Here is a 23,196-nt window from a genome sequence, read left to right as displayed (position 1 = left end):
TGTAAAGTTAGTGACTTTTGTGATATTACTTTTGTATAATACATAAATCATGAGAGAAAAAAATTCATTATATGATCAAAAAAAATCAATTAAACTTCTTTTAGTAAGAGATATAAGGTGTAATATTACTACAATTTTTATAATTATATCTAATATTATTTTATAAAATTTAATAAAAGACAAAATAATTCGCTAAAAGTAAAAAAGTTAGTGATTTTGATCTGTCATTTTAAAATCGCAATGCGTTGATTGTTTTTTTCATTTTTGCCATTTTCCATGTTCCATCAAAATCAGACGGCCGTTAACTTTTTAACTTTCTTTCTCACGTATTGCGGGAGATGTCTATAAATGAAGCCGTTACATTGTGTCTGCGCCTTTGATACTCCCACTTCGTCTCTTTCTCTCCCATCTCCTACACACATTCCACCTTCTTCCTCCACTTTCAGATCCAAAAACACACACAGACTGTGTGAGGATTTCATAATTCAACTCAGAACGGAGGAAGGACACTGTGTGTATCGGCAATGGAGGCGCCTAAAAACCCGATCTCTCTGTGGTCCTTTCTGTTACCAATGCTGTTGCTTGTTGGAGTCGTTGCAGCTCTTGGCAACACCTCAAAACCTAGGTCTCTATTTCTGAATGATCATTGTTTGTTCTGTTTTAAAGCATTTCAAAAAACTTATGCAAAATTTCAGCTCAATCATGCTTATTTCTGTGCTTTCTTCTGTTTTCTTGATCTACATTACATATTCCCGACTTTGAATTTCTTCAACGATTGAATTGTCTACGAAAAGTGACATTGCTAACATGAAATTAGAGGAAGCAGGCTCAAATTCGTTGTTTATGTTACAGGAATATCGAGATAGAAGAGTTGCCGAGCTTCAACGACTCATCAATGGCTGCTAGGTAATTAATACACATCACCGAGTCGACTCGGTTATCGAACTTTACAGTTTACTAGTACTTCTTTTCTTTTTATCGCAACCGTTGATCTTCATCTTTTAGGGAGATCCACAATCGTTTAACATAACTAAATCTCAGCCGTTGAGATACCAAGTTTATTCTGATCTTACCGTTTATTTACGGTTGTTCATGTCATATCCAGATTTCTACCCCTTTCCTTACACTACGTCGTTCTATTCAATATAGGTAGTCCCGTCATTTCACACACATTCTAGTAATATTTTTTCTGTTACACGAAGCCGTTTGGAGTGACGGTTTTAAACGTAACAAACGACGTCGTCTTTCTCTCTCACGCAAAAACACACATTGCACATTCACTCGTTAATTAACGGTGTTTAAAGTTTAAACGGCTACTGAGTGTGCATTGTACTTGTGTCTCCGTTTCTTTTTTTCGTATTCAATTCGCTTGCGTGCTATTAATTGATGCATGTCGGTTGTTCGCTATCTACATTCTTCTACAATGATTTTTCATTACTCCTTTTATCTTTGGTGTTATACGTTAATTTTGATTCAATCATTTTAGGGTTCTAAATTTGGTCATCAATTGATATATCTGTTGATGCAGAATCAAGAAAATTGAAACTTTGAACGAAAAGGCAGTTCAAAATCCGGAGGAGGTAGTCGCCATGGTTGAAATGTACGAATCTCTATCTCCCTTTCTTCAAAACTTATATGTTTTGAAGTATTACTACTATTAATTATTGGAATTGAAAGGTTCTGGTAATAGCATTAATTGTGTTTGTTCAAAATTATGTTTGTTGTGGACATCACATATCTAACCCGTAAAACCTTTTTTTTTCTCTTTGTTTTCCTGATATTCACTACTCATTGTCTCGCATTTAATAATCCTTTGAGACAATTTTCTTTCATATATATAATTTTTTTTGGAAATTTCCTTTATTGTTGAAATTTAATAAATCAAGCACCATGTGCTCCTGCTATTTACAGTAACAGGACCCTAATTAGATCATACACTGTGTCCTCCCACATGGGTCTTGCATTCATACCACCAAATGAAAAAAGAGATATTTCTCATAATTCGTTAATATAACATAATATAAAAGTGTAAATTACATTTTTAGTCATTATAGGTAACGCTTTTGGTCCTTGTTCGAAAAAATTAGACTATTTTGGTCACCTTGAATGTAGTTGAATTTTGCAATTTTGGTCCTAGATAGCCATTTACTTGGAATATGAATAAAAAACGATATAAAAACCTTAGATAATGACCAAAATTTAAAGAAAAGAATTTGGGACCAGAATTGGAAATTTGAACGATAATCAAGGACTAAAATTATAATTTACTCAATCTAAAATTTGGGTATTAAATAAGCTTGGATCTTTTGGGGGCAGCCATAATGTTAAAACATCTTTAGGGCCCCTTAAAAACATGAGCCTTTACTATAAGAGCCTCAATAAATGTCAATGTTGGATTGTATTTAGAAACCATTATTGGAAGAGTTAAATTAGTGCTTCTGTCAATGGTGGTCTACCATATAGCTCTACTTTTATTTGCATTATTATCATAAGTTCTAATGTGACCATGTCTCCCAAATTTTAATTCTAATATGGATATCTGTTCATGTGCAATCAAGAAGCAAAAAATTTGGTTTTCTTTAATTACATTATTCATCAGAAAAAAATCTATTTTTCACATGTGGCACCATTAATCCCTAACCTAGGCTAGTTGTTGAGAATTAAAGTCATCAATAATTTCCTTTTCTCAACCTCTAAGCCTCTTGGTTACACACGAAATGCTCAAATTATACGTATTGCATATGGTGTATAGTGTATTGTGACTTAAATTGATGTCAATAAAACAAAAATTATAATTTTATATCCCATTTAAAAATATGGAACGAGATAGCACTACAACTGGCTCTCGGTTTCTCATATAAAAGAGGCTCTCGGTTTCTCATATAAAAGACGTGAATACACTTGTTGTCTTCATTGACTGATTATTCAAAATTAAGGCCATCTCAATAATTTGCTTACTCAAACTTAATGATTAAGGGGTTGTTTATTTTTGACTTAATGGGTTAAGGATTTCATTTCTATAACTATTCATGTTTACTTTCTCGATATTTACTTTGGATAAAATGATTCAATGGGTTAAATCAAAAAACATGTCTTAATGTATTAAGACACTAATCAACTTGTCTATTTGTCCTTTTTTCCCTCAAACAAGTAAACATTACGAAATTTGATTTTTTTGTAATGTAAGATTAATTCGTGTAGTCTCGTTCAAATAATTCATTAAAATCAGATCTTATATAACATCATTATCCACCACTTTATCCATATACAGCTTAACGAAAAAAAACAAAAAAAGAAAAAAGCCTTTGTTCCATCGAGACGAATCCATATAAGTCAAATACACAGTCCAAAGGATACCTATTTGGTTGTTGGCCATTAATATATATAGCCAAGGGTACGTGGGACACAAAGTTAAAGGCCACCGACAGACTACATAAATATAAATAGCTCAATAGCTCAAATCTTTTTACTTCTGTGGTGCACAACCCATAACTATTGAAATTATTGCACAATAACACAACTTCAACATTATCACAACAATAATACCAAAACCTAACATTTTTTTTACCATAATAATTCACAAACAGGAGCATCAAAAACAACACAAATAGAAGAAAACTAGGGTACTTTTCATGCGGAACCGGTAACCCCATCGACGACTGCTGGCGGTGTGACCGTAACTGGCAACGTAACCGCAAGCGACTCGCAGACTGCGGTATCGGTTTCGGCCGTAACGCAATTGGCGGTCGTGACGGCCGTTACTACGTTGTGACAGACTCCAGTGACAATGACCCAATCAACCCACGACCTGGCACCCTGCGCCACGCTGTCATCCAAGATGCGCCACTTTGGATCGTTTTTAAACGTGACATGGTGATTAAGTTGAAACAAGAACTTATTATGAATAGTTTTAAGACGATTGATGCTCGTGGAGTTAACGTGCATATTGCGAATGGAGCTTGTCTTACGATACAGTTCGTTACAAATATTATTGTTCATGGGTTGCATATACATGACTGTCGACCGACTGGGAACGCGTTGGTTAGAAGCTCGCCTGAGCATTATGGATGGCGGACTATGGCGGATGGTGATGCGATATCGATATTTGGTTCGAGTCATATTTGGATTGATCATAATTCGTTGTCGAACTGTGCGGATGGACTTGTGGATGCGGTTATGGGTTCTACTGCTATCACGATTTCGAATAATTACTTCACTCATCATAACGAGGTTCGTTAATCTTGATATCACAATAAAGAAATACAACAGTCTCAGCATCTACAGTGTGAGAGTTTTAATTTCAACATGGAAAATCTAATGTATATAATTTTACAATTAAATAGGTGATATTGTTGGGACATAGTGACTCATATTATAGAGACAAGCTAATGCAAGTGACTATTGCCTACAATCATTTTGGAGAAGGTCTTATTCAAAGAATGCCAAGGTACCAAATACTCATGGATTTTATGCACAAAAGAAGGATGTAATGTAGAAAATGATAATAAAAATCGCTTTTTGTGTGATTTATAATTTTATACTATTTTTTTTTTTTATAAATAAATTACAGATGTAGACATGGGTATTTCCATGTGGTGAACAATGACTATACCCATTGGGAGATGTATGCTATCGGTGGAAGTGCCGGCCCTACCATCAATAGCCAAGGCAATAGATTCATGGCCCCTGCAAATCCTTTTGCAAAGGAGGTAATAATAATAGTATATCATAACAAATGTAACTATAAATTCGTTTATTTTAAAATGTGAGTTTTTGTGAAATAAACTATAAACGTATTTCATCTTATAAAGGGGATACTGGATTATTTTTTCAAGCTTATCATAGTCATAGATATAGTGATATACCCAACAAGTCAATTTCTATTTTTATAATTTTGACTTCCATTTTAAATTTTGTTCCAAATTTATTCAAAACTTATTTTTATTCAAATTACATATTTACAACTACTTTTAAAATTTTTTAATACTTTTCTAAAACTTAATTTACAACTATTTTTTTTATAACTTCTTAGTTTTTTTATTCAACTTTATTCACAACTTTTTACAAATTTTATTAAAAAACATGTAGAAATGTTTTAAAAAGTTGTTAAAGATATTAAATAAAACTTTAAAAGGAGTTGTAAGATTTGAAAAGAACTAATTTTTTTGACAAGTTTGTAAAAAAAATAAATTGAACCATCCATAACAAATTTTAAAACTTTGTACAAAATTATAAAAATGAAAGTTGACGTGTTGTATTTGGTGTAGAAGGTGGAAAGCATGAAAAATAGCTCATTAAACTTTCATTTGACCGTTAACACTGTTTTTTGAAACAAATGCTTTCTAATTTATTTATGTTGCCAGCAAACCTTAAAAATATTATAAATTATAATTATAAAATAGATAATATATACTTCTGATTTTCTTTCTCTCGACATGCTATATATACAGAGGTTATTTCAAAATTATATTTTTCGCATATGTTTTAATTTTTTTTTACGGAATTAGTCTAAACTATAAATTTTGTTACAAATATAATAAAAGAGTTTTTTTTTACTAATTCGTCAAAAAAATTTATAGATTTACTTTTTTTTTTTAAGAATTTTTTACAACTTTTTTATAATCCTTTTTTGAAAAAAAAAATATAAGATTATTTTTACAACTTTTTTGGTAATCTTCTTTAAACCTTTTTAAGAGTTTGTTTACAATTCTTTTATAACATTTTAAAAACAATTTTAAAATGATTTTTTATATTTGTACACAACATATTTTATGACTCGTTTTACTTATCTTTTTATAACTTTTTTTGAGCGAAAGCATGTGTAAAAGTTGTAAAACAAATATCAAAAATTTATTAAAAAAATATAAAAAGTTTTAAAAAAGTTATAAAACACTTTAATTCCAAAGTACGAACCAAAAGAAATCTGAATCTTCAAATATAGCGAAAAAACCTATCCCGTATTTGAAGTGATTGTGTTGGTCCTTTTGAAAAAAAAAAGTTATAGAACATTGTCCGCTTTACTTAATTAATAAAACGCGTTTCGTTTTTCCGTTTAAATACAACTTTTGTTCTATCCTACTATGATTTAAGTCTAGAACTATTTATAGGTAGTCCTTACATTGTAGCTTCCTAACATTTTTGGTCCCAGAAATGTCTAATTTAACATCCTTTATGTTGAATTTTTTGACGAGTTATTCTTATTCGTCCATATTCGTTTACTATGAATTTTTATAGAGTAGGAGAAAAAAAAACGTCCGTTCTTAAAAGGGGCCGAAGAAAATCAAGAGTATAGTTGTCATTTTTCAAAACTTAAACGGCAATCCTGTTAACCTACATGCCAAAGGGACCATTTATACAAACAAATACACATATAAACTGAACCCATTACTTTTTGAAAAATACAAGGACTAAAGTTGTAATTTAGTATTTGATTTGACATGACAATTTTAGGTTACGAAAAGGGTGGAAACAGACCCAAGACATTGGCACGGATGGAACTGGAGATCGGAGGGTGACCTACTTCTTAACGGCGCTTATTTCGTCCCATCCGGCGCCGGAGCCTCCGCAAGCTACGCCCGGGCGTCAAGTTTGGGTGCCAAGTCATCTTCCATGGTCGCAACCATCACCTCCGGTGCCGGAGCTCTTAATTGCCGCAGAGGCGGCCAGTGTTAATAGGCAATCTCAGCCGTCGATCCATTTGGTAATTAAAGACCCATTTTCTTTTTTCCCATTGTTTCTACTGTCAAATATATTTATACGTATAGATTCCGTATCCACATATGCTTCCATATATATATTTATGAACATTTTATACAATGTTTTTTTGGATAATTTCTTTCATCCCACTGTCGTCTCCACAACAAGGTCGACTAAGCTTCATTGAACAGAAAGTATAAATTCTCCGATTGTTGCTTTTTAGGAGCAAGGCGCGATCGATGCCTTTTGATTTTTTTTTGACATTGTGATCGAATGATCCACTGTTTTTATGATTATCGTGTTATTGCATATGTTGTATAGGATTACTGGATTGGATCCATATATTTTATTGTGGAATTCTAGTTTATTGAATCAAATAAATGTAATGTGAAATAAAATGTAAAACTATTGGTATATATGTCTCATTGGTGCACTCATCTTCTTCTTATTTACTTTACGCGTTGAGCGGCTTTTTGTTCATAGTTCAAAACAAGCAAACACTAAACTTGCCACAAACACGTTGATTGTATTTTAAAAGGTAAAATACTTTTAGTTTTTTCTATTTATGCTGATTTAGATCACAAGTCTTTTTTCATATATTTATACAAAAAGTCTTTCATATAAAACATTGTTTGTTTTTTATTGTTAATCTTTTTGAAAATGACCAAACTTTACTTTTATATATAGGGAAATTGTCAGAAAAGTCTCAATATTTTCAGGAAAGTTACACTTTAGTCCCAAGATTTTTTTTTTTAACATAAAAGTCCCGATTATTTCATTTTGGCTCAAGTTTACAAAAAAATCATTTTTTTTCTTTTAACATGAAATGATATATTATCGTGTTTTTACAAATAATCGGGACTTTTATGTTCAAAAAAAAAACTTGGGACTAAAATGTAACTTTCCTGAAAATATTTGGACTTTTCTAACAATTTCCCTTATATATATATATATATATATATATATATATATATATATATATATATATATATATATATATAGGTTCATTTGAGACCATGCTAATTTTGTTAGACCGTGAGACCGAATCTAAAAATAATTTTAAAATGCAAAATAAAATGAAAAATCCAAAAATTCTTTTTTTAATTATTATTTTCGTCACTTTAATTACCTAAAAAAATTAAAAATAAAAATTACCGTTTTTTTTTTGAAAAATACGTGAAATATTCTAATAGAATATTATACTGTAAATATTCTAATGTGATTTTTAGAATGTTAGAATATTCTACTAGATTTGTCAGATATCTAAAATATTCTAATATTCTACTAGAATGTGTAAAAAAAATGTATTTTTTATTTTATTTTTTTAATTTTTTTTTTGGAAAATATAAATAACGAAAATAATATTTGAATTTTTTTTTTTCGAAAATTTTCAATTATTTTTCATTTTAAAAATGGTTTTTTTATCAACAAAATAAGTGATTAGGATTGCGTCTTACGGTCTCACAAAATTAGGCCGTCTCACATTAACCTAACCCTATATATATATATATATATATATATATATATATATATATATATATATATATAAGGTTGAAATCGATTGAGAACTCAAAGTTTCCCGAGAACCCGAGAACTAAAAGTGGAGCGTTGGATCGAAATTAATTCATTAAGGACATGATCGTCATCTTACCAATCTTATTTAATGTTTAATTTTTTTTTTGTTATTGGAAAGATTAATAAAAGTTCTAAAAATTAACATAATAAATCAAATTTCATATTTAAAAAAAATAATAAATTTTCGTTTTTTTTTTAAACTAGATTTTTTTTAATTTTTTCAAAAAAAATGATTTTTTTAAACTGCAATTTTTTTTAAAAAAACTGTATTTTTTTTCAAAAAAACTGCAATTTAAAAAAAAAAAGCAATTTTTCCAAAAAAAAAAACTGCATTTTTTTTTCAAAAACAAAATTTGAAATTTTTTCAAAAAAACTGCATTTTTTCAAACAAAAAAACTGCAATTATTTTAAGAAAAAACTGCAATTTAAAAAAAACTGCAATTTTTTCCAAAAAAAAACTGCATTTTTTTAAAAAAAGTAAATTTTTAAAAATCAGTATATTTAAAAAAAACTATAATATTTAAAAAAAAAACTCTAATTTTTTAGAAAAAAAATCAACGTTTTAGGTGCATATATGCGTATTTTTTCAAATGCATATATGAATATTTCTTATACAATAATATTCGCAAGTAAATCATAAAAAATCTCAATTTTTTTAATCAATCTATAAACATAATAATACAAGTATTTTATTCAATACAAAATAAAATATAAACAAAACTACAACAATTCACAATACTATCATTTCTTCATATCAAGATTTTCATATTTTCTCCAATTTATCACTTTTTACCTCTTCAATATTTTCCACAAATTCTTCAAATTCTACAAGAAAATTAAAAAAAAATGATTAATGCAAGAACACTCACAAAAATATACATGTATATATCATGTAAAATTCACATGAGATTATATCATGTGATTGTATAATGTGATATTCACGTATGATTGTATCTTGTAAGATTAAAATGTGAAATTATATCATGTGATTATATCATGTAAGATTCACATGAGATTATATCATGTGATTATATAATGTGTATCTTTTAACTATCATTTGATTGTATCTTTTAAGATTCACATGAGATTATATCATGAGATTATATCATGTGATTATATAATGTGATATTACCATGTGATTCATATGTGAATTACATGTGATTTACATGTGAATCACATGTAATTCATATGTGAATTATAAATTACATGTTATTTACATATTAATCACATGTAATTCATATGTTTTTCACTCGTGATTTACATGTGAATCATATGTAATTCATATGTGAATTACATGTTATTTACATGTTAATCACATTTAATTCATATGTGTTTCACTCATGATTTACATGTGAATCACATCTGATTCATATGTAAATTACATGTGATTTACATGTGAATTACATGTAATTCATATGTGAATTACATGTGAATCACATGTAATTCATATGTGTTTCACTCGTGATTTATATGTGAATCACAAGTGATTCATATGTGAATTACATGTGATTTACACGTGAATCGCATGTACCATATGTAAATTACATGTTATTTACATGTGAATCGCATGTAATTCATATGTGAATTACATGTTATTTACATGTGAATCGCATGTAATTCATGTGTTTCACTCGTGATTTACATGTGATTCATATGTGAATTACATGTAATTTACATGTAATTCCTATGTGATTCACTTGTGATTTACATGTGAATCACATATCATTCATATATGATTTACATGTGATTAATATGTGAATCACATGAGATTTACATGTGAATCACATATGATCTACATGTGAATCACATGTGAATCACATATGATCTACATGTGAATCACATATAATTCACATGTAGATATATGAATCACATCCAAATTAATACAATGAATATGCAGACAATGCATTAAGCACATCATTTGTCCCACCTCCAATTACATTTCCTTGTTTTGTTATGAATGCTTACTTTTTCAATCGCTTCTTGTTAGTTTTAGTAAGGGGCATCAAATTGGTTTGACTAGTCAAACCATTTGATGCAAGAATCCTAGCATTCTGCATTATGTATTCGGCTGAATTGTTCTTGATGGAAGTCCAGCTATCTTTTGATTTGTATGGATTCTCTTCTATGAATCCCTTCAAATCATTCGGTGTTGGTAGAGCACCTGGATCATGAAGCAAATAAAATTTCTATATCAAAACAACAAATTAAATACCAGAACTTTTTAGTTTCTCATATAGGAACCTTATTACTTACCCCAGGCTAAATCTGTTTCCATGGCAGGTAACTTTGGGGATGAAAGAGGTGAATGTATGGACAATTTTAATTGTTGAAACTCGTCATATGATAATGGGATGTCCATAATGTTCTGGAAAGATTAGATTACATCAGCATAATCCAAAATGCAAAGTTTGCAAACTAGCACTGATGAAGTGAATGATCCTTCAAAGCACTGATGAAGTGAAAGATATACCTTGATATCATAAAAGGGACTATTCCATAGAGATACTTTAGGGCTCTTTATGTCACCCAAGTTCTCTTTAACCTTCTCAATTACCAACTGTAAGTCATATTCCACCTCTTCTTGTGTGTAAATGTTTGCAACTCTGACCTGTTTCAACCCTAGGTGATGAATTGATTATGAGTGGTTGGGTAATGAAAGCTGCCCCTTAGAGTTCAAACCAAAAAAATCATATCAAGCAAACCTTAAGGTAACAACCTCTTTTACAAGATCTTGGATTACAGATTCTGTCCTCCTGAACCTGATCATCAGATCAGATCCCTGATCCTTCAATGACTTTCTCAGATCTTTCGCAGCAAAGAGGAGCAGCTCAAGCTTTTCCTCAGTGAAGTCTGCAGTTGGTAAAAAGAGAACCAATGCATCAAAATATTAGGTATAATACTATCATACAATATCTATCCACTTGTGAGCTGCCTTCTTCTAAATCACATAACTTAAGCTTCAAGTTTGAACTTAAATTAATTATATTTCCATTTCATTTCTTTATTAGGATTATGAGGCCAGGAGATACATTGATCAGCCAGTTGAAGTTCCTGTAAGTTGATTATTTGTTCTATATATTATGTTGTTTGTGCTTATTATGGGATTTACACATTTTTATTATGCTGTCAACATAGTCGAACCACAACAGAGGAGTACTTGATGAAGCTGGATGAAGCACTTGAGGTAATTAAGTTTTTTTTTAAGTATGAAAATCACTTGAGGTAATCACCACTTTCTATTCTTGAAATCGAATGAATAAGTATCTTAATCAGCAATTTGCAGAGGCATAGAAACACAATAGTTCAAATCAAACGGACTAACTAAAACCTATCACTTTGGCATTGGGCTTAATGATGAACAAAATTTGATTGAATATATACAGAGGAGGCATTAAGATGTACCTTAGAAGACTAATTTGAGTCTAGATTAACACATCTCACCAATCGAAAAAGGAACTCGTCTGTCAGGGGATCGTGAGAACCACCGGTAAAATCTTCTCCGGTCCAAAAATACAGTTTCAGTGATTGAAAAAGTGATGAAGATACTAGAGATGGTGTCGACATGTACCGAAGGACGGACGACGATTTCTGAAGACGAGAACTGTGTAACGGCGGTCGTACACCGACTGATGAAAGTATCACCGGCGGTGACAGATCACGGAATCGGAGTGATCCGGAGCTCGTGTTACATGTCAAGAGATTGAATGGATCAGGAATCTGCAATGAGGAACAATGGATTGACAAAGGTGTTGCTCGTGATGCAGAGTAATTGCTCCGACACGGTGAGGCAAATCGGTGCGTCGTTGATAATCGCAACCAAGAACAAAGCGTCGCAGATCTGGTTTGTTGTGTTAGATTGCAAATGTGTTGATTCTTTGATGCCAATCCCAATCAATCGTCTATTCCTTTGACTTCATCCTGTTGATAATCTGAGGATTTGATGCGATTCGACGGATTTGGTCCAACGACGATGGCAGATGATGGAAATCGGTGGTGGAAAGATCGCATGGAGAGATATTCATCGGAAGGAGGCGGATGATGGAGTCGTGAAGAACCTGAGAGATGATAGAGAAAGTGAGAAACATGTGTTTGTGTGTGTGTCGGTTTTTTTACTTTGTTAAATTGATTATTATGATTGATATTTTTAATTCCTAATTTGCCCTTGTAAATATTTATAAAATGTCTAAGATGCCATCAAAACAAGTGATAATTACAATTACGCCATGATCAATCTAAGCCATTCAAGATTTTGATCTAACGCTCCACCTTTAGTTCTCGGGTTCTCGGGAAACTTTGAGTTCTCAAATGATCATTCCTCTCTCTCTCTCTCTCTATATATATATATATATATATATATATATATATATATATATATATATATATATATGGGAAGTGATATTTGCACAACAACTTTTAATCCATCCACATAAATTTAAGTGTATTGCCATTTTTGCCCTTATTTGAATCTATAATTTTAGGGGCCTGATTCTTTCATGGAATATTTGTATTCTACCACTGAAAATAATATGCATTGACATTTATACCCTCCTTTTGCACAAAACCTGTATACATTCCCTTTACACAGAACCTTAGATATTGAAGAGAGAAATATCCATTTGTGATTTGTTTCAAAACGACGCGCCTTCTTCTTCTTCTTCTTCTTCTTCTTCTTCTTCTTCTTCATCCTTCCGGTCAGTGATGTTGTTTCTTCAACCGTTGTGTCTTCATCTCGGATTCAAACGACAATGAACTTGAATCCATATCTGATTTTGTTAAACCTATGCTCATTAAGCCAGAACTCCGTCAAAATGTCATATGATTCTTTCTTTAACTCCCATTGGACTCTAAAGGTAATGATCTTAAAAAGAAGAGCATTAGACCCACGTCTCCACAACAAACGGTTATTATCTTTTCCAGAGAAATTTCTCAATTTCACCTTTGTAACCTAAATGTTAATCTCGATTGGAATTGTGGTTTTTGAACATTTTTGATTTATTCACTAGATGAATATTTTTTGAACAATTTGATGAATTACTTAACAAAAGCGTGATCTGAAAACTGATGAACCTATGTGGAATCAATGTCTTTTGTTGGTTATGCTAAAACCCAGATCGTTGTGCAACGATTCAAGAAGATGTTAACTCGGTCAAATTGACGACCTTGCAAAGGAAAGGTGTAGGATACACAGAGCTACGAAGTGTTGGTCGGGTGGAGGAGAAAAAACCTGATGTCACTGATGAAATGTGCCTTTATATCTTAATCCTTGCTAGTATTACGACGACGACGACGACAACTACTGAATGCCCTACTACGCATATGAGATTTAAGATTCTATCAATAGAAAAACAGAGTGAAAGGAATCAAGTGAAAAGGCAACAAATCTTTCATGATTCGTGTGTTTAATTCTGATTTTATTTTAATGACTCCGACAGGCCTCAACAATGTTTAACCTCTGGACTAAAAAGGGAAGGGTATATATGTCAATGCACACTATTTTCAGTGGATGAATAAAAAATTTCCTTGGAAAAATCAGCCCCCTATATATATATATATATATATATATATATATATATATATATATATATATATATATATATATATATATATATATATATATATATATATATATATATATATATATATATATGTTAAACAATCAAACTTTACCAATATATAAAAACTATTTTAAAAGATCCAACTATGTTCACTACGGGACTTGAACCCTCAACCTCAAGGAGATAGGACAACACTACTACCAACATGTAATTTGCCTAAGTCATTTGCCCTAAAGAATCAATCACCTAAAAGAGTAACCAATATTAAAACATTAGGTCGCGTTTATTTTTCTTCTTGTTGTTGTACACCATTTTGTGTCTTATGAAAGACTTTTTTTCAAGCTAGGAATATAAACTTAGTAAAAATTGTTGAAATATAATTATGTTATTGTAAGGATAAAGCTCATCTATTTACCTTTCGTCCCAAGATTGTTTTAACAAGATTGAGTCTGTTTTTAAATGTTGTCTCTGTTGGATTAAGGTGCCTAAGCTCATAACTAAATTGATATATTTTTGTAAGACAAAATTGGAAAAATGGTCCCTGTGGTTTGCCATCTTTGGGTAAGGTCCAAAAAAATTTTTGTTAGCAAAAAAAAGTCCCTATTTGGTGGTTTTGTTGTGGTTTTGGTCCCTACCTCGTTAAGTTTAACAGCATGGTTGTTAACTTTTGGCAAATGACGGATATACCCTTGGGACCATTTCTGCAGTTTTATCTTTTTACCAAACTACAAGGACCAATTATGCATTTTTTCTTTTTCATTTTATTGAATTATTGTATATTAATTCTTTTAATTATTTTTTTAAACTTTTTTCTTATTGTATTATTTTTTATTGGATTATTATATATTAATAAATATTATTTTTAATATATTATATTTATATATTAATAAATATTACTTTATTTATTATAATTAATTTTTTTTTAATTTCTTCTTTATTGCATCAATTCTTTTTTATTGGATTATTATATATTAATAAATATTATTTTTAACATATATTATTTATCTATTAGTAAGTGTTACTTTATTGGATTATTAATTTCATTTAATTAATTTTTAAAATTTTGTTAGTGCGTTAATTCTTTTTATAGGATTATTATATATTAATAAATGGTCGGCTGGAGTCTGTATGCTTTATGGGGTTTGTTGGACATTGTGCAGGTAGTCGACTGGTGTAGTTTTCGTCGAAAATGGCCGACTGTAGTCGATGATCGATAATTTCAAACGAGATGATACGACGACGCAATGTGGTTAAAAGCAACGAATAAAGGAGCTGGCTAGGAGTGTTTGGTATTTTTATTTAAAACAATAAAGAAAGAAATTAAAAGAAAATAAAAACAATTAAAAAATATTATTTTTTTATAAATAAAAAGACAAAACTGCAAGATTGGTCCTTATTGTATTCAAAAATCTTTGGATAGGGTCCAAAAAGATTCTGACTTGCGTGGGAGGTCCAAAATCAAGGTTTTTCCAGTGTTTTTAGTCCAAAAAAACTTGAAATGACGGTTATACCATTTTACTTTCTTTTTTATATTTTTAAAAAATTTTCAAATACTATTTTAATTTAAAAATAAAAAGAAAAGAAAATCTCTCTCTCTCTCTCTCTCTCTCTCTCTCTCTCTCTCTCTCTCTCTCTCTCTCTCTCTCTCTCTCTCTCTCTCTCTCTCTCTCTCTCTCTCTCTCTCTCTCTCTCTCATTTATTTATATTTACTTGTCTTCCTTCTAGAATCTATATATACCATCTTCCTAATTTTCGCCCTCTAGGGTGTCATCTGTACACTGTTTCCTTCAACAGGATTTTTCATGTTGTTTTCATCACGCACCCAGATTTGGTAGGCGATCGTTCCCTTCCGTAGGGGTTGCAACCGTCTCCTCCTTTACTTTTCCTTTGGAAAATGGAGCATCGCTGTATCATTCCCTAATCTTTCTCTTTCCCTTGAAAAATCTTTCGATTCCGATTTCCCTTTTCCAGATAACACAAAATCAAAACTGGCTTTCGATCTTTCTGACCCATTTTCCGATCAGAGAAAAAAAAAGTAGGGTTTTGATTTGAAGAGGATCTTGAGATGGACCCAATCGTTGTTGACAATATAATCGAACGGCTAACTTAAGTTCGATCGACTAAATCAGGGAAAGTTGGTTTAGCTTTCCGAGGCTGAAATCAAGCAGCTTTCTGCTGCCTTTCGCGAAATTTTCCCCTCTATCAAATCTGTTACAACAACATGAAAAGAGTTCCCAACTAGAAAAACAATGGTTGACTGAAAAGTCAAAATCGGATTTCGATTTCAACGGAATCTTGATATTTGTTTGATGATTCTGGAATCTTCATTTTTGTCAAACATTTGGAAGATGTGGTGGAGCTGGTCGGAATCCATACAAGAAGAACGCGATGTTGATGGTGGTAGGAGTAATGAAGTAGTGGTGGTGACGGTGAGTTCGTAGATCTATTATTGGTGGTATGTATTGTAAGAATCATCAAATAAAAAATCGGGTGAGAAGTACTTGGAAAAATTAGGGTTCTAGCAAACATGGATGAAGATGAAGTCTTCACATTCACAAAAGAATTGGGTTCATCAGATCTGTATCGGGGAAGAAAAAGAAGAAGTAGGTTGGGGGTTTGACTTTTCTATTTATTGTGTGTGTGATATATATATATATATATATATATATATATATATATATATATATATAAATATTTTTTATTTTTTATTATTTAAATACCAAAATAAATAAAGAAAATAAAAAAATGAAAAGAGTAAAATCGACTTTTCAAGTGTATTAGGGACCAAAAACCCAGAAAAACTTTGATTTTGGACCTCTTATGCAAGTCGGAAACTTTTTGGACCCTATCCAAAGATTTTTGAATACCACAAGGACCAATCTTACAGTTTTGTCAAATAAAAATAATAAATTTAAATTAATAATCTATAAAAAGAATTAACGCAATAAAAAAATAAAAAATTAATTAAATAAAATTAATAATCCAATAAAATAACACTTACTAATAGATAAATATTAAATGTTAAAAATAATATTTATTAATATATAATAATCCAATAAACAAGAATTAATGAAATAAAGAAGAAATTCAAAAAAAAAATTAATAATCAAAAAAAGTAATATTTATTAATATATAAATATAATATATTAAAAATAATATTTATTAATATATAATAATCCAATAAAAAATAATACAATAAAAAAGTTAAACAAAAAAAGTAATTAAAAGAATTAATATACAATAATTCAATAAAATAAAAAAGAAAAATTGCATATTTGGTCCTTGTAGTTTGGTAAAAAGATAAAAATGCAGAAATGGTCCCAGGGGTAATCCGTCACTTGCCAAAAGTTAACAGCCATGCTGTTAAACTTAATGAGATAGGTACCAAAACCACAACAAAACCACCAAATAGGGACCTTTTTTGCTAATAAACTTTTTTTTGGACCTTACCCAAAGAAATTGACAAACCACAGGGACCATTTTTGCAATTTTGTCTTTTTGTAATTAGAAGCAAAGTCCTATTGGGCTGCTCTCATAACTTGAAACAGCTAGAAATGATATTAGGAGACAAAGAAAATGATTTGTTAATATATTATATTATTAATATGTTAATTAGAAATAGATAATCGATTTGTTAATTTATTATGTGATTAATAAATCAATATGAGATCAATGATTAAATAATTAATATGTTAATTAGAAATAGATAATCGATTTGTTAATTTATTATGTGATTAATAAATCAATATGAGATCAATATGTGATAAATAATTGATTTGTTAATTTATATGATTAATAAATTAATATAAATTTAAGAATTAATTTAGAATTAATCAGATTTAATTGAAATTAATTTCTAGATTAATTAGAATTAATTAAAGGTTTAAGGGTTGTATTATAATTGTTCATAATTGAGAAAGGAAGGAAAATTCTAGAACCCATTGGTGGTGGACGATTTTAGAAAGGATTCTATAGTTTCTGGAATATTCCTAAAGCTGACAGTGATATCATATTTGAATAGATAAAATAGTATTATTTTATTATTCAAATTTAGAGTTTCCCTTATCTCATCCACACTATAAATAGGACCCCCAAATGCTAGAAATTTCATTCATACTCTTCCAAGGGACATAGAGCCAAAATTTCTTCCTCCCTCCTCTCTCTCAAGGGTTTCTACGATTTGGGTGTGAACCATTAAATGCATCATACTTTTGGTGCTTGCTTTCTAAAGTTTAAGAAATGATTCAAGGGTATTGTTTACTATAACAATACAAAGGTATGTAACCCTAATCTTATGATTTTTTATTATAACCTAGGGTTGTAGAAGTTTCATAGTATGTTGTTATTAATTGTAAAGACATAGATCCTTAGGTTGCATGTACCCTTAAGTGTTAAGAGAATTTCTGCAAGTACATTGAAGTTGTAACCTTAAAATTCCATCAGTGGTATCAAAGCAAGGTCTCACAATTGGTTGTGCATGATGATAAAAAAAACAAAAAAACAAAAAAAAAAATGAAAAGGCGCGTCGTGCTTTTGTTTTTCAGTTTTTGTTCCTTTTATCTAATAAATCCGATTTTAGGTAGTATTTTAGTGATTATCTGGTATTTTGAATTGTAAAATATCATACTTTTATTGTATTAGATATGCCTAAAACCCTATTTTGTATTTTGTGAAGATAAATAGAAAAACCCTAAAATTTAGTTATAGATAATTGAATGAATTATCCTCATGGATTTTAATATTTAATTTAATTAATGTTATTCAAAAGATAAATATTAAACTGATAATTTATTTAAATGATTTAATTAATAGTTTAATTAAAAGATAAAGATAAATCATTAATTGGTTAAAAAGATTAGTTAATTAATAGTTAATTTAAAATTAATTTTAAACCTTTAAGACTTTAAAATGTTTAAAATACACCCTATACATATATAAAATGTTTAAATACTATATGTATAATAAAAGTCAGTCGAATCAATAGTAAACTTCATTCACGAAGCCACACTATAAGAGAGATATAAGGAAACAGCCTATAAAATGAATGCTGAATGGGTTTGTCATTTTCACTCGCCGCTTATTTATGTAGTGGAGGGTCGTTAGCCGAACGAGTTTAATAGGAAGCTTCATTCACGAAGCCACACTATAAGAGATGTATAAGGAAACATCCTATAAAATAAACGTTGAATGGGTGTGTCCTTTTCACCCGCCACTTCATTATGTAGTGGAGGGTCGTTAGCCGAACGAGTTTAATAGGACATAATCTCATTAAAAGTAAAATGCTACAAAGTACTAGAACATTCTTTCACAATCCCACTCTAGTTACTTTAGGAATATATGACATGTATGTTAATCCATGAAAACACACATCATTTCTTTATGAGTCGTTACTGGAGCGTGCGTGGTTAACCGGTACACTAATATGTGATTATAAAGATGAAATGATGAAAAAACTTGTGTTTGTAATTGTTGATGGAGCGTGTGTGGTTAACCAGCACATCAATCTTCACGAAATGCAGCGTCTAAGCTATATGTAGGGTCAGAAAATAATTTTACAATTTTTTTTAAATGTGCATGTATGCACATTTAACTACAAATAATCATGCGTATGCAGTCCATATATATGCATGCATTCATATTTGAGTTTGCAGTCCATATAATTGTGTTTGCAGTCCATAATACTATAGATAATTATGCATTTGCAGTCCATACAACTGTTGATTATCAATATTACTACGGTGCGTCCGCAATCCAAAAATATGAATGCATGCATATTTAGATATGCATATATGTATATTTCCAAAAAAGTTCGTCAAATATTTTTTTAGCATTGATCCCTTGTAGACGCTACGTTTCGTTAGTATTGGTGGTTTTGGTTTTAAAAAATGATGAACGGATTAGGAGTTCTTAAGTTCTCACAAAGCTTTACGCTCTCAAAAGAACTTTCCTATATATATATATATATATATATATATATATATATATATATATATATATATATATATATATATATATATATATATATATATATATATATATATATATATATATATATATATATATATATATATATATATATATATATATAGAGAGAGAGAGAGAGAGAGAGAGAGCTAGGTTCAAATGTGGATTGACATCTATTGTGCGGACGTGTGGAAAATGTTATTTTGTAAGAATGACTAAGAAAATATATTGTTTGATAATATGAATACGTTCAATCATACATAACTATTGTCATTATCACACATTCTCACAAATTAAATCGTCTATGATGTTAGTATAGACTTTTTATTATTATTCTCATTCTGTCAGAATGTTGTCAGAATGTTTATTGAGTCGTATTCGGTAAGAATGAAAATGAGTAAAAACGATGTGTGAGAACAAAAATAAATAAGAATTAGTGAGAATGCATGAAAATGACGATAGTTGTGTGAGGTTGAACATATTCACATTACTAAACAACCTATTTTATTAGTAATTCTAATAGAATAGCACTGTCCACACACGTCCGCACAATAGTTGTCCATCCACATTATAACCTAGCCCTATATATATATATATATATATATATATATATATATATATATATATATATATATATATATATATATATATATATATATATATATATATATATATATATATATATATGTTAGGTGCATTTCATGTACCCATTTTGTAGCTTTATTTCATAAAAGTACATTGCATATAGGCTTAAACTCATGCATTTTGCATGTTTTTCAGGATTTTTCATGAGGCAATTTCATTCACATACTTTTGTGATATTTTACGGACTTTTGGAGGTAGGATATTGTTGGAGGAGGTAAATAAAAGTTGCGGACAAAATTTCAGGACTTGCGGAGCACCGAGGAGCAAGATATCAAAGAAATGAAGATTTTGGCTTTACAGAGATTTACACGGCCGTGTAAATGCAAGCCTTGCGTTTACGCGGGCCGTGTAAACGTAGATTCTGCACAGTATATTTTTGCGTTTACGCGGGCCGTGTAAATGACAGTGTTAATTTACGCGGGCCGTGTAAACGTAAATCCGGGTTTTAAAGCAGTTTTTCACCATTTTTAAAGGGGGGAACCGACTTTTTACTTTGGGGGGTCGATTTTTGGAGTAGAGAAGGCGATTTTCTTGAGGATTTTGAAGTTGATTAACACTTGGGAACATTTGATTTCATTTTGTAAGAACTTTAATTTCATTTTCTAGATTTGTGATCTTGTTCTAGTCATGAGTGGCTAGAACCCTAGATTCTCCAACTTTATGTCTTGACTTCTAGTTGTGATTTCAATCATATGACTTGATGTTTTCTTTCAATTTTCTATCTAGTGAATTTGATTTTGTTTCAATCGAATGTTTGATTCTAATTGTGATTCTTATTGGCCATTTGAATTAGGGTTAGATCATTCAAGTTATCTAATTGCAAAATCCGTAATTGTTTTGTAAATTGGACTAGGTAACAAGCACTAAACTGATTTCTATTGAATGAATTTAGTGTAAATCTTATTCACACATTCTTATGCTCCCGAGCTTATGAGGAGTATTGAGTGTTGTTGGGAACATTCACATAAAGTTTAATGCAATCTTTCAACCTAATTCTAAGAGTTTGTTTAGATTAGATTGGTAAGGTTAGGATTAATCAAAGAGCTTGTTTTGGTTAATTATTGTGGTGAATGGGAAGTGTTAGAGCTTGTTAACACTTTCAAGTACCAACTTAGATAGAATTAAACAAATATCTTGTCATCCATGGAATCACATTGCTAATTTGTCTTGCATAGAGTTGGAGTACTTACAAATCTTGAACTTATTTCACTTAATCAATTGCTTACTCATTAAATTAGCTCTTATTTGAATCATTGCATTTAAATCCCCCTCTTTTGTGATCATATTGTACCTTGCGCAAAAAGGTATAAGCATTTGTCCCGTGTCTCTGTGGATCGACCCTACTTACCTTGTACTACGTTTTTAGTGCATAATGGTAGTGTTTAAGGAGTCATTTGTACCCTTTATTTGTTGGGTTTGACACGCCCTAACAAATTGGCGCCGTTGTCGGGGACACGGTGTTACTAATTGTTTATGCAAAGCATTTTGTGAGTAGGTGCTTTAAAAAAAAAGAAAAAAAAAGCCAGGTAGAAGATAAGTTTTCAATTGAAGGAAGTGGCGAGAAGGTTAATGTGTTGTAAAGGCCCACCTACTTAGAACAAAGCACATTCAGGGGCCAAGTCGAGCCAACGACTTAAAACAAGGGCTGCTAACCGGGAGGCAACCCGGAGTTTTTTTTTTCTTTCTTTTAAAACTTTTTAGTCTTTGATAAATTTCAATTTTTTTTAATGTCCCAAATGGTTTTAAACTTATTTTTTATGCCTAGAAAATGAATCTCCGGCTCCAAAAATACTTCACGGATAGCTTGGGGAGGATGAAGATGAGGTTCACACCACAATTGTGAGGCACCAAGAAAGATTTGGTAAATTCTTTCCATATCTTTAATCGTTCATATTTTACTTAAAATTCAATTGGTGTGCATTTGTGAATGTTTTAGACCCATTCCCAAATCAGCTACCATCCTCCACCATCCGACTCTTAATAGGCCGACTATGCCTCTCTCCAAGCATCGAGGACGATGCTATATTTTAAGCTTGGGGAGGGGCATCCATCCATGCATAAATTCCGTTGCATGTAGGTTGCATTAATTTTGTACATATTGCATTAATTTTTATTTTCTTGTTCATTTTTCTGCATAGAAAATTTTTCAAAAACCAAAAAGATTTTCTTTCTATTCTAATTTTTATTATTTTCTTTGCATTTTGTTTGCATCCAAATTTTTGCATTGCATTCTTTGAAAAAAAAACAATTGATCCAATCCTAAGCAACCGAATCTTTTCGAAACAGTTGAGCTGGTAAATGAGTCATGTGCCTTGAGATTAGACTTGCTCTTTTTATTGAAAATCTAAAAGCAAGTTAATCGCACACGAACACACCTCCCGAAGCTACTTGTGCAAAACAGAAAGTGAGAAGATTGTCAACATTTGAGCATAACAGCAGGTATGAGTCGATTCTTTGGTTCATATGACTGGTCTTATGAGTAGTAAGTGCTCAATTGAACTTAAAATGCCAAATAAAAAAAAAATAAAAAAAGAATGCAAAATTTCAATGTCCCGAGCCTTCCAGCGCTCTAAAAAGTCCTTTCTACTCATTCCCTTTTATATACCCTGCTTGGGGACATAGCTTTCAACTATACTTACGGGTCTTTGCATGTTAACCTTTAGTCCCCTGAAAAATGTCTTAGAAGTCCTCACGGTAATAGACCGTGAGATGTCCCACAATAGGAAAGTCAATGACGAAAATATAAAGAAATAGGCCTAGC

The 23,196-nt window shown here is 30.6% G+C and overlaps 2 protein-coding genes across 2 annotated transcripts; one reads left to right on the top strand and one right to left on the bottom strand.

Annotated features, from left to right (window-relative positions):
- The first annotated feature begins 367 nt into the window (after positions 1-367).
- On the top strand, positions 368-7,129 carry LOC145120398 (putative pectate lyase 8). Its single transcript, XM_079056226.1, has 7 exons — positions 368-625; positions 853-906; positions 1,529-1,600; positions 3,588-4,230; positions 4,344-4,447; positions 4,571-4,709; positions 6,451-7,129. The coding sequence occupies exons 1-7, from the start codon at positions 525-527 to the stop codon at positions 6,670-6,672; spliced, it is 1,335 nt and encodes a 444-aa protein (XP_078912352.1). The 5' UTR covers positions 368-524; the 3' UTR covers positions 6,673-7,129.
- A 3,103-nt stretch (positions 7,130-10,232) lies between these two features.
- LOC145121924 (blue-light photoreceptor PHR2-like) lies at positions 10,233-11,384 on the bottom strand. Its single transcript, XM_079057605.1, has 5 exons — positions 11,381-11,384; positions 10,988-11,121; positions 10,742-10,879; positions 10,525-10,636; positions 10,233-10,432 (listed from the first exon to the last, which is right to left on the bottom strand). Exons 1-5 carry the CDS (start codon positions 11,382-11,384, stop codon positions 10,233-10,235), a joined length of 588 nt encoding a protein of 195 aa, XP_078913731.1.
- Positions 11,385-23,196: the final 11,812 nt, after the last annotated feature.

The sequence above is a fragment of the Lactuca virosa genome, chromosome 6 (genome assembly GCF_052849685.1).
Source record: "Lactuca virosa cultivar CGN04683 chromosome 6, Lactuca_virosa_CGN04683_v6, whole genome shotgun sequence".
Lineage (NCBI taxonomy): Eukaryota > Viridiplantae > Streptophyta > Magnoliopsida > Asterales > Asteraceae > Lactuca > Lactuca virosa.
This window is presented reverse-complemented; position numbering and strand designations above follow the sequence as displayed.